The sequence below is a fragment of the Armigeres subalbatus genome, chromosome 3, assembly GCF_024139115.2.
Source record: "Armigeres subalbatus isolate Guangzhou_Male chromosome 3, GZ_Asu_2, whole genome shotgun sequence".
NCBI lineage: Eukaryota > Metazoa > Arthropoda > Insecta > Diptera > Culicidae > Armigeres > Armigeres subalbatus.
The window spans coordinates 354,463,790-354,479,187 of record NC_085141.1 but is presented as its reverse complement, the minus strand read 5'-3'; the positions used below and the strand labels follow the sequence as shown (position 1 = coordinate 354,479,187).

The 15,398-nt window shown below is 39.5% G+C and overlaps 2 protein-coding genes across 2 annotated transcripts in view; one reads left to right on the top strand and one right to left on the bottom strand.

Annotated features, from left to right (window-relative positions):
* LOC134226108 (xaa-Pro dipeptidase) overlaps positions 1 to 15,398 on the top strand; it is a 445,683-nt gene that overhangs the window by 170,208 nt on the left and 260,077 nt on the right. The window lies entirely within an intron of this gene.
* LOC134222820 (uncharacterized) lies at positions 1,806 to 3,235 on the bottom strand. The gene is made up of 3 exons (XM_062701970.1): positions 3,133 to 3,235; positions 2,673 to 2,816; positions 1,806 to 2,431 (listed from the first exon to the last, which is right to left on the bottom strand). The coding sequence occupies exons 1-3, from the start codon at positions 3,233 to 3,235 to the stop codon at positions 1,806 to 1,808; spliced, it is 873 nt and encodes a 290-aa protein (XP_062557954.1).

The following is a 15,398-nucleotide window of genomic DNA, read 5'->3' as shown; positions in this document are numbered from 1 at the left end:
CGCATAATAACAAAAATTAATTCATGGAGAATATGGGCAAAGATCCACAGAAAAATAAAAAAATATAAAACGAATGGGTGACCCTCAAAAAAATTGTGAATGGACCCAATATTTGATTTTTAACCTAAAAAAAGCTCATTTTTAAAAAATCGATCTGGCGCGACCTCTAAACGATTTTTTAGAAATTCGGTTTGTTCTACAAAAATTATCCAGACAGGTATATCTTTCATTACAGGGTTGAACATCATGACTTTTCGAACATCGATTTTTTTGGGACACCCTAATCAGCATGCATACTGCAATAGAGTGGCCCAAGCTTATATGGAAAAAGAGAAAAGTCTGGAATTTCAAACCTTGCACCCTTAAATGACAGTTTGGGGGTCCCAGAAGCTCCCCTGAAAATTTCAGCTTTTTCGGTCCAGTGGTTGGCGTGCGCAAATGGCTCAAAGTTTGTATAGGAAAAGTGATCCAAATGTATGGAGAAACGCAACCGTTTCAGTTTTTTGCTTCTAGGTGGCGCTGTAGTCGACGGATTCCTGTTGTGGACAAAATGTAGAACCTTTTTTATATAAGGAAGCGACTGGTGAAGACCGTATGTAAATCCCTTTTAAATTGGCCAAGTTATAAGCATCCAAAGTCGAGGGTGTCGAGCGTGTCCCCCAGGGGTGTTTAAAATGAGAGCAACGTACCACCGACCATTGCGGCGGCGATGCAGGCGTATTCGGTGCCGTGCGAAATTAAATGCATGATTATCACGCAATCTCGCGAATTTTTATCCGATTGGTAAATACTTTCCGTGCTCTGTACAGTAGTGTAGCTAGAGAGGGAGGGGGTGACTTACCACTGAAGCCAACGAGCTGAAGTTTTTAAGCGGAGACAAAATTCATGAAATATTTGTAAAGAGTTGTTTTCGGACATCGTGATGCCCAGCCCGTTGCATCAATTTTAGAACGATATGATATAATCGTTACAGACAGAGGGACAGAAAGACAGAGAGATCTGGGATATTATATAAGTTATATATTTTTCAAACACCAGTTTTAATGTTTATAGCATAATTTATTAACTGTATAAAACTACAAAGCTATTAACAAACAACACTTATACCTATATTAATTATTTATTTCAACTGCCTTCCTTTATAACAGAGCGAGTGCAACCTGGAAAATTTTGTCTATGCTGTTGAACAACTTTGAAAAGACATTGAAGCTGTTCTTCATTTTTTGTCAGTTTCCCACATAAATCTTGAACTAGTTTAACTCCTCTTTCAGCACAGTCATTCACTACCAAAAATGAATTAATTTTATTTCTACTTTCAACAAATTCTTCTAATTCATCCCATATACTAGGATCTTCTTTGAGAAAATTTGCAGATATTCCAGATATTTCAAAAAAAATCATCATATTTTGAGAAGCAAAATCTGAAAGCGTACAAGAAGTCAACTTATCGATCGTAGATACTTTCAATTGTATTTTTCTTACTTCATCACCCTTACAAGATTTTAAATTGTGTGCCATTTTTTTCTCTCATCAATAGATATTTCTGAGTCGAAAAAAGCCAGAGCGACTAGTTCTTCACTCAAGTACCATAGATGATTTGCAAATCTTGAAGCCGCAGCCATATACACATTTCTTGATTGATCAGGGAAAGCATCTCGTAAAGTTATCAATTTTTTTGCCAGGTTTAGATCATTTCGTGCTGCTGATGAGGGTAAAGGAGCTTTAAACCAAGACCAAATGTAAACTCGTAATATAAAAGCACACATTACTGGAATTTTTCGCCTTTCATCATCGGTCATGTCAAATTAGCCTCTAAACAGCCATATTTTAAGACAAAATATTGCTTTCGCCATCCATCTGGCATTGCATTGTGCTCCTGGTGGCGAAAATTTAATTCTTTTCACACCAAGAAATGCTAAAGATAAATTTAGCAACTCTTTATAGTCTTGTCGTTGCTGTTGAATATTGAGTTGGTTTTTCAAAAATTCAATCAAATGTTGTGTTTCATCACCAAGGATCTCAATAATGTTTTCGTCTACCATATTTTCATCAAAGGATTGATCCATAGTAGGCCATGCCGATTTAAATTTTATAAAAATACTTGAAGAAGGGCATTTTGAAGGAAATAGTTTTTCCCAAGCTGCTGTCATCAAAACTTCGGCAATATGATGCCTACACGCCAGCCATAAAAGATCTCTGCCAATCCACTTCTCGATTAGGGTACAAGCGCCTTTTTTGATTCCTGTATTTGCTGCTGTTGTATCAAATCCCATTGCACAGATGCGATCGCTTAGTTCCCATGCATCCATCAATTTGCAAACTTCGTTTGCCTGTCTTTCACCAGTTCCAGAAGACAATTTTGGGACTCCAAGCAGCTGAACATTTGCTCCAGAAGATACCAAAACTGGCAATCTTTCTACTTTGTCAGTACCTGAAAAGAAAAAAAATCAGATAGATTTCTTTTTAAAAAAAGTAAAAATATGTTACAAATAGCTTCTTTTTGAAAAAAAAATACAAATATTACCAAATGTAATCTAAAATTGTAGTAAAGAAATTTTATATAACAAAAAAACTTATCGATTACTTCAAATCATGCTTAGTTAGGAGATATCCAAAAATCATAACACAGAATAACACATTTCAATGCTATAAAAAATATTCAAATATATTACCTGTGAGATCTTGAAGCAGCTTTTCATCCCAATGTACAACAAGTGGTCCATTTAGATCAAAATTGCTTTGGATATTTTGAGCAATCTCTTCGCGATATTCTGCACGGGCCCTTGAGATTGTTTGTCTGCTAACGGTAAAATCGTCTGAAAAATTGATAAAGTTGATAAAGATTTTGTTTTAGTTACAAGATAGGGACACGGCAGGTATTTCCGTCCATCGTCATAGGGGCTAAAACCAACGAAAGCAACGTACATTTGCTAGAACTCCACAATAGCAGAACGTTTCTCCTGAGTTTACGATTTGATACGTATGAGTTTTACAAAAAAGCGTCTCTTTTATTGGTTTTCGAGACTATGACGAACAGACGAAAATACCTTCCATCTCCCTACTATCAATATAATAAAATTGAACTCAAAGAGAAAGAACAATACAATAAAAGTACTGTTAAGGAGAACTTACCTAAGTTTAGTCCAGCACTTGTTAAAACCGCAGAAATAACATACATTGCATTTCGGTCGCTTAGTCCAATACGGTCTAGGTTGGCAGCTAGTATAGGAGTCATTATTTTTGATTTACTTCGCTCGGAAAACGCTCTACTAGTGGAGGGTTTCTCATCTGGAAGCAAGACATAAAAATATTGACATATAGTAGAAGTTACCATCTTATTTGAAAATATTCTTACCTCCTCCATCAATAGTAAAAACGCTGGTAGCTGATTGAGACTCCAAGGAAGGCTCTGGTTCCGTTGTTGGAACTTCTTCGATTTTGCCTTTTTTAACTCTCGCAAAGGCAGATCCAGGCCTTCCAACTTCCCTTTGCAGAATAAGGAACTGTTTATCCTTATCGTTTTTAATCAAATTTAATGCATTTCGTCGAGCAATGTCAAACAATCGATCCAAATTATTAATGAAACTAGACTCTTGCTTTTTCTGTTTATCTCCCGCGTGAGAAGATTTTTTGATAATTGCTCGCATTTTGTTAAATAATTTTAGGAGCTTAACAACAGCATTGTAGTGTTGCATTAGAGGAATTCTATATTTCTCCCAAAAAATTTGAAGTACAGTTACTACAGAAGCAAAAAACTGAAACGGTTGCGTTTCTCCATACATTTGGATCACTTTTCCCATACAAACTTTGAGCCATTTGCGCACGCCAACCACTGGACCGAATGAGCTGAAATTTTCAGGGGAGCTTCTGGGACCCCCAAACTGTCATTTAAGGGTGCAAGGTTTGAAATTCAGGATTTCATGCATTTTGGGCCAGTCTAATACTGCAAGTAAAAGAACGAAGCGTGATAGATTTTCGAAATAATATCTGTTGTACAGGAACCGAGATTTGCATCGCCGTCCAAATTATGATCGTTTGTATATTTTATACATATCAGAGTTTTTGTGTTAACTCTGTTGCTTCTATTAGATGAAACAAAGCACATACTTGCAAAGCGTTTGTATGGCAATTTGTGGTAAACAAAATACAAATTTAGTTCATTGTTGGGCCAAATGCTGTCTTCTTCTATGATTTCTGATGCATCTGAAATGTCAGGATTCAGGATTCTGAAAAAAATAATTGTTTCAACCAGTACTCCAAAGGTCGTGATCGTCAAAAGAGGCCGTACACATATTACGTAAGCACTTATAGGGGCAGGGGGTCGGTCAATATCTTACGCTCCATATACATAAAAATTCATTTGTATAAAAAAAATCTCACATGAGGGGAGGGGCGGTCGAAAAATCCAGAAAAATTGCTTACGTAATAACTGTACGACCCCTAAGACAGAGAACGAAACGCCTTTTTCTATCTCAGGCGACCAATTGAAAGTATCATGGGCTCTTCCATCAATTCCGCATGAAAGGATGTTGGGCTTTTTTTTATATGCAAAGTGCAATGGCTAGTCGATAAATTAATCATATTCCTTCAATCCACCAGGTTGAAAGAGCAAATACACTCAAACATATATCAGATAGGGCATTCACGGAATAAAAATTGTTGAGATTTTTGTAGCATGCCTTTCATTCTTCGTGTTTCTATATAATTTTAACAGATATAGACAGATATGTAAACATCGCGTGCCATCTCTCATTAAAATTGAGAAATGGCCAGAGTGACCTTAAATTCTCAAATCTCATCCACGATTAAAATCAAGCGCGAGGGAAACCCCACCCAACTCATGGCCTAGATATCGTCCATGATTCAACTCGCGATTTGCACCATTGCATCATTTTTGCGTGTTCTACTTCGTTAAATTCATCGGAATAACTTTCTTTACTTAAAACAATGAATAATAAATCCATGCGTAAACATAAAATACGCTTCGATTGGGTTTTGACACTTTTTGGATCGAAATTATTTTTCGGCGAATGAGCGAAACGATGCGATTCTGCGTGAAAAACTCATGCACGATGTTCTCGACGATGCATGAGCCTTCGTTGAGTGAGATTCGAGCATGATTACTGTGCGTACCAAACAGATATCCAGAATAAGCTGAAGTCTAATCCGAAGAACTTCTGGCGGCATGTGAGCGAACAGCGAAAAGAGAAGGGACTTCCATCAACTATGACCAATAGTGTTTCGAATGCTTCTACGGTTGAAGCTATCGCAGAATTATTCCGCTCGCACTTTTGTAGTGTCTTTACTGATGAACGCCTATCCAGTGATGACATTCTTCAAGCCGCTTCCAACATTTTTCAGTACCCAGCATTCGGAAGGTTAACAACGGTTACAATTCAGGAGGTTGAATCTACTGGCAGGAACTAAAAAATCTCAACGAATCCTGGCCCCGATGGAATTCCTTCAATCGTACTTCGCAACTGTATATTCTCCGTCTCATTAGCACTTGTAACAATATTTAACCTATCATTTCGCAATAGTATTTTCACTGACATCTGGAAGGAATTCTATGTTTTTCCAATCATCAAGAAAGGGAACAGAAGAGTAGTTTCAAACTATCGTGGAATCGCATCTTTAAGCGCGGCATCGAAATTATTTGAGAAGTTAATTCTGGATTACATGACATTCAATTTGCAGCAGCTACATTTCTGAGCATCAACACGGTTTTACTTCTAACAGATCAACGGTTACGAACCTGATATATTATACTTCCTCGATTGTTCGCGAGATGGAAAACGGTTATCAAACAGATGCCATCTATACTGATTTCTCTGCAGCTTTTGATAAAATCAATCACTAGATTGTAGTAGCAAAGCTGGCACGTCTTGGTTTTGAGGGAGATTTTCTCAAGTGGATTGAATCATATTTGACCAAACGCTGTATGTCTGTAAAAATCGGTAATCACTGCTCGTCTACATTTGAAGTCACATCAGGGGTTCCACAAGGAAGTCATCTTGGGCCGTTTATATTCCTACTGTACCTTAACGACGTAAATTGTCTTCTAAGCTGTTGCTGTCATTCGCAGATGATTTTAAATTGTATTTCACCATAAAATGTGCTGGCGATGCAATGTACCTACAAGACCAACTAAACATTTTTGTTGGCAGGTGCGATACGAACAGAATGGTTTTCAATCCTTCAAAATGTTCGGTAATAACTTTTACACGCAAGCATCAACCTGTTCTTTACGACTATCATCTGAAAGGTTCAATATTGAAGCGAGAGTCCGTTTTTTAAGGACTTGGGTATTCTATTGGATTCGAAATTAACGTTCAAGGACCACATTTCATACGTAACATCGAAAGCATCGGCTCAACTAGGCTTCATCTTCCGTGTGGCTAAAGGGTTTAGAGACGTATATTGCCTGAAAGCTCTGTACTGTTCTTTACTTGAATACGGCTCGATTGTGTGGTCTCCATTCCACTAGAATGCCATTCAAAGAGTTGAAACAGTGCCGAAAAAGTTTATTAGGTTTGCGCTTAGATTTTTGTCGTGGAGCGATCCATTATATTTGGATGTTCTTCACGTTCGTCGAAACGCTTCAAAAGCAACTTTCATCGCTGATCTCCTGACGCATCGAATCGACTGTGCTGCTATACTATGTCAGCTTAGCATCAATATTAGAAGGCGAATTACGAGAAATGCTGAATTCCTTCGCTTACCTATCATGAGAACAAACTACGGATTTAATTCACCTATCAATAGTATGTGTCGCGTTTTTAATCGGTGTTACAGTGTTTTTGATTTTAATTTGACCAGAGCTAGTATTAGGACATATTTTTTACGTTTATTGTCGCGGAATTGTAATCAGTTAATTAGTGTATGTTTGTTGATTTCAAAAATTTCAATTGTATACATAGTTTTAAGAAAGATTTGTCATTAGGAAACTGTATTCTGTTGATAGAAAAGATGAGAAGGTTTTGCACCCATTTGAGAGAGAGTTCTTGTATGCTCAACTCAAAAGGGCTTTTCCCTCCTCCCAAAATAAAATAAAAATGATTCTACCAACACTGGTTCCAACTGGAATTTTATTGGTTAAGTATCCCATAAGAGAAAATTTCAAATTTTTCTTTACCCCAAACCTATATACATAAAAATGAATTTTTGTCTGTCTGAACCTTATAGACTCGGAAACTACTGAACCGATCGGCGTGAAAATTTGTATGCAGAGGTTTTTGGGACCGGGGAAGGTTTCTAGGATGGTTCGCTTTTTTCGCTTTCCGCTTTTTCTTTTTCGTTTCCCATACAAATGAAACACCAATTTCTTCATAACTCGAGAAACAGGGGTTAGGCAAAATGATTGAGATAGGCAAAATTTGGCCTAAATTCAAATCCATATAACTTTTTGAAAAAATGATGAAATTGGACAAAACCGGAAGCATTCGACGACAAATTTAGTCAAGATTTAGTCAAGATTTAGGAACATGAATTGTCACGAATACTGGCCACCGGACAACGGAGATGTTCCGGATTTTCGGAGGCCATGTCAAAAACAATTTTTTTCTGCCGCTCGTATTTTTGTGTGGTCTGTGGTCTGAAGTTACATCGATGAACACTATTTTTCTAGAAACTAGATCTTATTGAAAATTGAATGCGGGCGGTTGCGCTTGGATCCGTTCAAAAACATCCGAGATATGGTCACTTCAGTTTCCGGATTTATTTATTTATTATCAGGCTAAGGCCGGAGTGGCCTGTGCTGCACATAAAAGTCTTCTCCATTCAGCTCGGTCCAAGGCTGCACTTCGCCAACCACGCAGTCTGCGGAGGGTCCGCAAATCGTCCTCCACCTGATCGATCCACCTTGCCCGCTGTGCACCTCGCCTTCTTGTTCCCGTCGAATCGTTGTCGAGAACCATTTTCACCGGATTACTGTCCGACATTCTGGCTACGTGCCCGGCCCACCGCAGTCTTCCGATTTTCGCGGTGTGAACGATGGATGGTTCTCCCAACAGCTGATGCAACTCGTGGTTCATTCGCCTCCTCCACGTACCGTCCGCCATCTGCACCCCATCATAGATGGTATGCAACACTTTCCTTTCAAAAACTCCCAGTGCGCGTTGGTCCTCCACGAGCATCGCCCAGGTCTCGTGTCCGTAGAGAACTACCGGTTTTATAAGTGTTTTGTAGATAGTCAGTTTTGTACGGCGGCGAACTCTATTCGATCGGAGCGTCTTACGGAGTCCAAAGTATGTACGATTTCCAGCCACTATGCGCCTCCGAATTTCTCTGCTGGTATCGTTATCGGCGGTCACCAGTGAGCCCAAGTACACAAATTCTTCAACCACCTCGATTTCGTCACCACCGATAGAAACTCGTGGTGGGTGGCTTACATTTACCTCTCTTGAGCCTCTTCCTACCATGTACTTCGTCTTCGACGTGTTGATGACTAGTCCAATCCGTTTAGCTTCGCTTTTCAGTCTGATGTAGGCTTCCTCCATCCTCTCAAAGTTACGTGCCATGATGTCAATGTCGTCGGCGAAACCAAATAACTGGACGGACTTCGTGAAAAACGTGCCACTCGTGTCAATCCCTGCCCTTCGTATTACTGCCTCCAAAGCGGTGTTGAATAGCAGACACGAGAGACCATCACCTTGCCGTAACCCTCTACGCGTTTCGAAGGGACTCGAGAATGCCCCTGGAACTCGAACTACGCACATCACCCGATTCATCGTCGCTTTTATCAACCGTGTCAGTTAATCCGGAAAACCGTGTTCGTGCATTAGCTGCCATAGCTGGTCCCGATCGATTGTATCATATGCGGTTTTAAAGTCGATAAATAGATGATGTGTGGGCACGTTGTATTCGCGGCATTTCTGCAATACCTGACGTATGGCGAACACCTGGTCTGTGGTAGAGCGTTCACCCATAAATCCAGCCTGGTATTGCCCCACGAACTCTCTTGCAATTGGTGTTAGTCGGCGGCATAAAATTTGGGAGAGTACCTTGCAGGCGGCGTTCAGCAATGTGACTACGCGGTAGTTGCTACAATCCAGCTTATCGCTCTTTTTGTAGATGGGACACACGACACCTTCCATCCACTCCTGCGGCAGAACCTCATCCTCCCAAACCTTGGTAATCACCCAGTGCAGCGCTCTAGCCAGTGCCTCACCACCGTGTTTAACAGCTCTCCTGGTAGTTGGTCAACTCCAGGGGCTTTGTTGTTTTTCAGCCGGCCGATCTCCTCCTGGATTTCCTGGAGATTCGGAGCCGGAAGTCGCATGTCCTGCGCGCGTGCTCCTAGGTTCATTACCATACCGCCACCGTTGTCTGCCATATCGCCATTCAGGTGCTCTTCGTAGTGCTGCCGCCACCTTTGGATCACCTCACGCTCGTTTTTAAGAAGGTTCCCGTTTATGTCCTTACACATATCGGGCTGTGGCACGTGGCCCTTACGTGAACGGTTCAACTTCTCATAGAACTTTCGTGCGTTATTAGCGCGGTACAGTTTCTCCGGCTCTTCACGGTTGTAACGATTTTCGATTTCTGCCTTTGTCGACAAGTTTAGTTTAGTTAATATTAGTTTTAATTTTTCTAAACGAATGTAAAGAAAAAAATATGAATTTAGTTTTTCAAGAACCATTCATAATATACCTTTAAGTACTAAAAACTGTTGCTATGAAAGTTCATGAAATCTGGGATAAAAGCTTTTATTTTATGGTTAGTACTAATTGAGTAGTTACGGGATTAAACGTAGATGGCCAATAAAAATAAACTGTGGTAGAATCTTATTTACTTCGCTGAAATAATATTAGTGCATTTAGAAACAAGATGACTTTTTAGATTTCGGGTTGAATAATCTCTGGGTCAGTAAACTCGACCATTTCATTTCCAAGTCGGCAGGACTGAAGTCAGTCTCGGTGATTCAGCTCCATTTTCTTATACTAAAGGTGTGATCTATTGTTTAAACTTAACTTAATTTCTATTAATTTGTTGTGTGGTCAAGTGGTAAAAGTGAAACAAAAACCTATATCTTATTAGTTCTTTTTTTTTCTTGTATTGAAAATAGTTCTCGGTGAAGATAATCACGAGAGGCGAACACTCAGTCCTCGTGCTTTTTAACAAATTTTTGAAAGGTAACTTAATCTAATCATTTTTATTATACATTTCTAATTCCGTTATTCCGTTGGACATCAGCGTCCAACGGGCGCTTTTTTTTTTGCACGGGCAAAGCCCGTTTTTTTATTCCGCCATTTCGATTCGGCTACCACGATCCGAGGATCGACGCTCGACCAGGCCCGCCAGTTCCTGGCAGTTAAACGGGACGAGAAGAAAATCTGGCCTGCTTGCGTTCGTTCGCGTTCGATCTAGCAGCGTACCAGTTTGCCGACGCCTCCCCCGCACCTTTATATCGGCCGTTGGTGAAATCGAGCTACCCCTGTAGACGCTTGTGAACAGCGTAGCGATGCATCCCAGGTGGTGACGACCGGCCCTGCTTAACCGTCCCGAGATTTTTTTCATCGCACGCCACCGGCGTGTCCCTCGGTAGACGAACCGGTCAGCATAACCGCAAATCAAACCCTGCGCAGGTATGTTTAATTCATGGCCATGACAACACTACAACACTTACACATACACACGTTCATTGATTAACGAAAAAAGAAATGAATACATAAAAATGAATCTAAACTGAGTTACCTAGTTCTATTCATTCAACCAAAGCTAAGCCTTGAGGGTCTGTAGTCCGCCCGGGTGATCATACTTTACGTTACCTTTCCGATACTTTTACCGCTCACGCTCTGCTTTTGATTCACCTTTGATCAGTCTACCTCAGTCGATTTGAATTTTGCAGCCATCGTTAAACGTTTAATTACCTAACAACCGTTCATAACACCTGAGAGAATTGCACTCATGCTTCCAGCAGCTTAGTCGGGCAAATTAATAAAACACGAGCAGTGGTCTCTCCGAAACGAGAGTGGCGCTTAAATCACTGGTTTGCGACAATTTTCTTGGCGAAATCGAGAACGGTTATACTGGCGCCCAACGCAAAATTATAATTAATTACTCCCCATTATAAAATTATTTTCATTCAATATTTCAATTAATTTAGAATTTTTTATTTCTTTTTTATTCTCTATTTTTCCATTTATTATCATTGAATTCGTCTAGTTTTTAAAGTTTTTTTAGACCTACATAATTTCTCCAGTTTATATTGCATTTTGAATATATTAGCATTAGACTCGAGCATTGAATTGAACTTAAAAATTGAATTTGGATCTTGATTTATATTATTACTGAATTTTATATTATTAAATAGAGATAGTTTTTTAATTGATTTTCTATTTTTAAGGTTTAGGCGTAAGAAATTTTGAATCAGTTGAATTTTTTTTAGTGAATTTGGATGAATTGGAATTTTTGAGCATTATTATTTTTTCTTATGAATAACTTTCTTGCTTTTGAATTGAAACAATTGATTTGAAGAAATCAAAAGTTGTTAACTTGATCAGCATTTAATTTCATTTAACTGCATTGCAATTGGGAAAAAATGGGTCGATTCTATATTCTTCCGAATGCAGATCATTTGCAGGAGGATGAAATTGATTTTGAGATTGCCCTGAGAGACATACAAATTGATGCAGGTGCAAAGCTTGATGATAGAAAACGAGCATTAAGGTACGCCTATAAAAACGAAAGAAGAGAACCGAAACTTTATATCACTGGCTTATCGATCGTAGATGAAGTTAAAACATTAGAACGAACACTTAAATCGTTGAGACAAGCCCTACGTCAAGAATTCGATTATTCAATCGTCTCGCGCCTTAGATATTATTTGATTAGATTATCGTCATCAATAACAAATAACGAAGAAGAGGATAGATTGAAGGAGGAGGAATGTAAACAGATAGAAGAATTCTTACGTGCACACAAACAGAGAGTGACATATGATCCAGAACAATCGAACGATGAAACAGATCTTGACTTAGGAGACGGAGCAAAGGCTCCGAATAAATCTTGGAGAAACCCAGATCCAAATGCAATAGCTTTGTCAGGACGAAAAGATTGCGATAAGACGGGGGTTATACCAAAGGAGAAGAAACGTTTAGGTACAAGAGAAGTAGGAAAGTATGAAGGGAAAGAGAAAAAAGATAGTAAAGAAAAACATAAGCTGCAAAAACAAGCAACTCGAAGAGAAATGCGGGACGAAGATAGAGGAAAAGCTGAAATACAAAGAGAATATGAAATAGATGAACGAAATTTTGCTAAAAACAAACGACGTAATTACATTAGTAGCACACAGTACTCCTCGACTGATTATTCAGAAACAGATGAGGAAGAACACAAATTAAGAGAGAAAAATAGATACAAAAAGAAATCACACGAAAGATCGAGAGGAAGATTCTGTTCGAGCTCATTAAGTGAAAGCAGCTCGGAACTTGAAGAAGATAGATATAGAGGTAGAGACAGGCACGTCAACAGGTCACCATCTCCGTTGAGACATGGTAGAGGACATAGAAACGAATATCATAGACATATGCAATCGAGAGTAGAAAAGTGGGATATCGTCTTTAGCGGAGATGCAAGGTCCATGCAGGTTGAAGACTTTTTGAACAGGGTAAAAAAACTAGCCAAGCATGAAAGAGTAGGTGCAAGAGAACTATTAGACAAAATACACTATAAACTCAAAGGAGAGGCAAGTGACTGGTGGTTCACCAGGGAGAGTCACTGTACTACCTGGGATAAGTTCGAAAGAGAAATACGGTTTCGATTTGGCAACCCTAACAGAGACCGTGGAATCCGCAGTCAAATAAGGGACTTGAGACAAAGACGAGGGGAAACATTTGTAGCATTCGTTACAGAAATAGAAAAGTTAAATCAATGCTTGAAACGACCTCATTCTTCTAGAACAATTTTTGAAATTGTATGGGAAAATATGCGTCCCCACTACAGATCAAAATTAGCAACTACAAGAGTTAAAAATTTGGAACATCTGTTAGATTTGAACCATCGAATCGATGCCAACGATCCCAGCCTATATCGGACGGGACATGGTATGCGTAATGAGATACATAATATTGATGCACGAAGTAATTCAGATAGTGAATATTCATCGTTGGAGGATTTTCCGATAAACGCACTCCAACGAAAACTAAAACTATCTAAAGATACTCATAAAGTAACACCTACGATCAATACAACTTCTCCCACGACCAAAATAACTCCCCCAACGGCAAATCAATCAGCACTAAAATGTTGGAATTGTCAAAAAACTGGACATCATTGGAGGTTTTGTACGGAGGTAAAGCTTATTTTCTGCTACGCCTGTGGAAATGTTGGCCGAACAACCAAAACTTGTGAGCGTAATCACCCTCAAATGATAGCAAACACGCGTAACTCGTCTAATTCACAATCGTTAAACTAGATGCGGGGTGCTCCATAAGGAACCCGTCCATCTCGCAAAACAGTAAAGTGGTTCCAGAACTAAAAAACTCTAAGCATTTCAATAAATACCAGGAAACGTTACTCATAAAAGTCAACCCCAATACTTGTCCACGAATCCGCGTTTCTATTCTGGACACCGATATGATTGCCTTGCTCGATTCAGGCGCAAGCATCAGCGTGATGAATTCCATTAAAGTACCTCAAAAACACGGCCTCAAATTGTTCAAGGCTAAGGCAGTTATAAGTACAGCTGACAACACAGAACATGAGTGCCTCGGTTATGCCAATATTCCCTATACTTACTCGGGTGTGACTAAGGTAATCCCCACCATAATTGTCCCCCAGATATCTAAATCACTAATCCTCGGAATGGACTTTTGGAATGCATTTGAGATCAGACCGATGATCAAAAATGACAATCAAATAACCGATATAGATCTATTAGATATGAATAGTCAACCAATGATCAATCTCATTTCTTCGTGTCACGAAAGTTGGCCAAAATTTATAAGCCCTGAACCCCAAATATGCTTTAAGGTTTCTGCATTAGAACTGACTGAACAGGAAAACATTCTGACATATAAGGCATTCCCAGAACTTGATGAGTCCTTAGAGTTACCCTCATTAGATCTACCATGTAACCCAGAAAAAGACATCGAGTCAATTGAAACCGAGCATGATCTCTCCGATCACGAGCGGAAGCAGCTCATGCAGGCTCTGAACTGTTTCCATTGGACCAGTGAAAATAAGTTAGGTAGAACGTCTCTATTAGAGCATGAAATTGAGATCATTGAAGGAGCCAATATGCGTGATCTTCCAATGTATAAATATTCACCCAAAGTATGGGAAAGCATCGAGAAAGAACTTGAGCGTTATGAAAAACTAGATGTGATTGAGGAATGCACGAGTGAATTTGCCAGCCCATTAGTGCCGGTAAAAAAATCTAATGGTAACATTCGCGTATGCCTCGATTCACGTAGAATTAATTCAGTTACCAAAAAAGATGCCTATCCCATGCGAAATATGAGCGAGATATTTCACCGGTTACAAAAAGCTAAATATTTTAGCATAATCGACCTGAAGGATGCTTATTTTCAGGTCCCACTGAAAGAGAGCTCCAGAAACTATACCGCCTTCAGAACTCCCAAAGGGCTATTTCGCTTCAAAGTGGTCCCATTTGGACTTAAAAATGCCCCATTCACGATGAGCAGGTTGATGAACAAAGCAATTGGTTTTGATCTTGAACCGTTCGTGTTCATCTATTTAGATGATATTGTGATAGCCACCGAATCTTTGAACGAGCACTTTCGTCTTCTCAAAGAAGTGGCTAAACGACTGGCAAAAGCAGGACTAACGATTTCCGTACAGAAAAGTCGCTTCTGTAGACGCCAAGTCAAATACTTAGGGTACCTACTCACGGAAAACGGACTAGCAATCGATGGTACTAAACTTGAGCCCATTTTGAACTACCCACGTCCTAAGTCCATACGAGACATTAGGCGACTTATGGGGTTGATGGGTTTCTACCAAAAGTTCGTCAAAAATTACAGCCACATAACGACACCAATTACAGACCTGCTTAAGAAGTCCAAAAAGTTTAAATGGACAGAAGAAGCTGAAAAAGCACTCGAGGAATTAAAAACAGTGCTAACGTCATCACCGGTATTAGCAAACCCTCGTTATGACATGCCATTTACGATCGAGACCGATGCATCACAATTAGCTGTTGGGGCTGCACTTTTGCAAGAGCACCCCGAGGGCAAACGTATTATTGCATACTATAGCAAAAAGTTGACTAGCACACAACGGAAATACGCTGCAACGGAAAAAGAATGCCTAGCGGTCGTGCAAGCAATTGAAAATTTTCGCCACTATATTGAAGGGACAACGTTTACTGTTATAACAGACGCGAAGAGCATCACATGGCTATTTACAATGTCAGCGGCCAACGGAAACTCAAG

Bases quoted from the DNA above. Each gene is read 5' to 3' on its own strand.
- LOC134222820 (XM_062701970.1), bottom strand. From the start codon at position 3,235: ATGACTCCTATACTAGCTGCCAACCTAGACCGTATTGGACTAAGCGAC. The intron at 2,817-3,132 runs GTAAGTTCTCCT...TCAATTTTTCAG, and splicing joins AAGTGCTGGACTAAACTTAG to ACGATTTTACCGTTAGCAGA. The intron at 2,432-2,672 runs GTAATATATTTG...TTTTCTTTTCAG, and splicing joins GCTGCTTCAAGATCTCACAG to GTACTGACAAAGTAGAAAGA.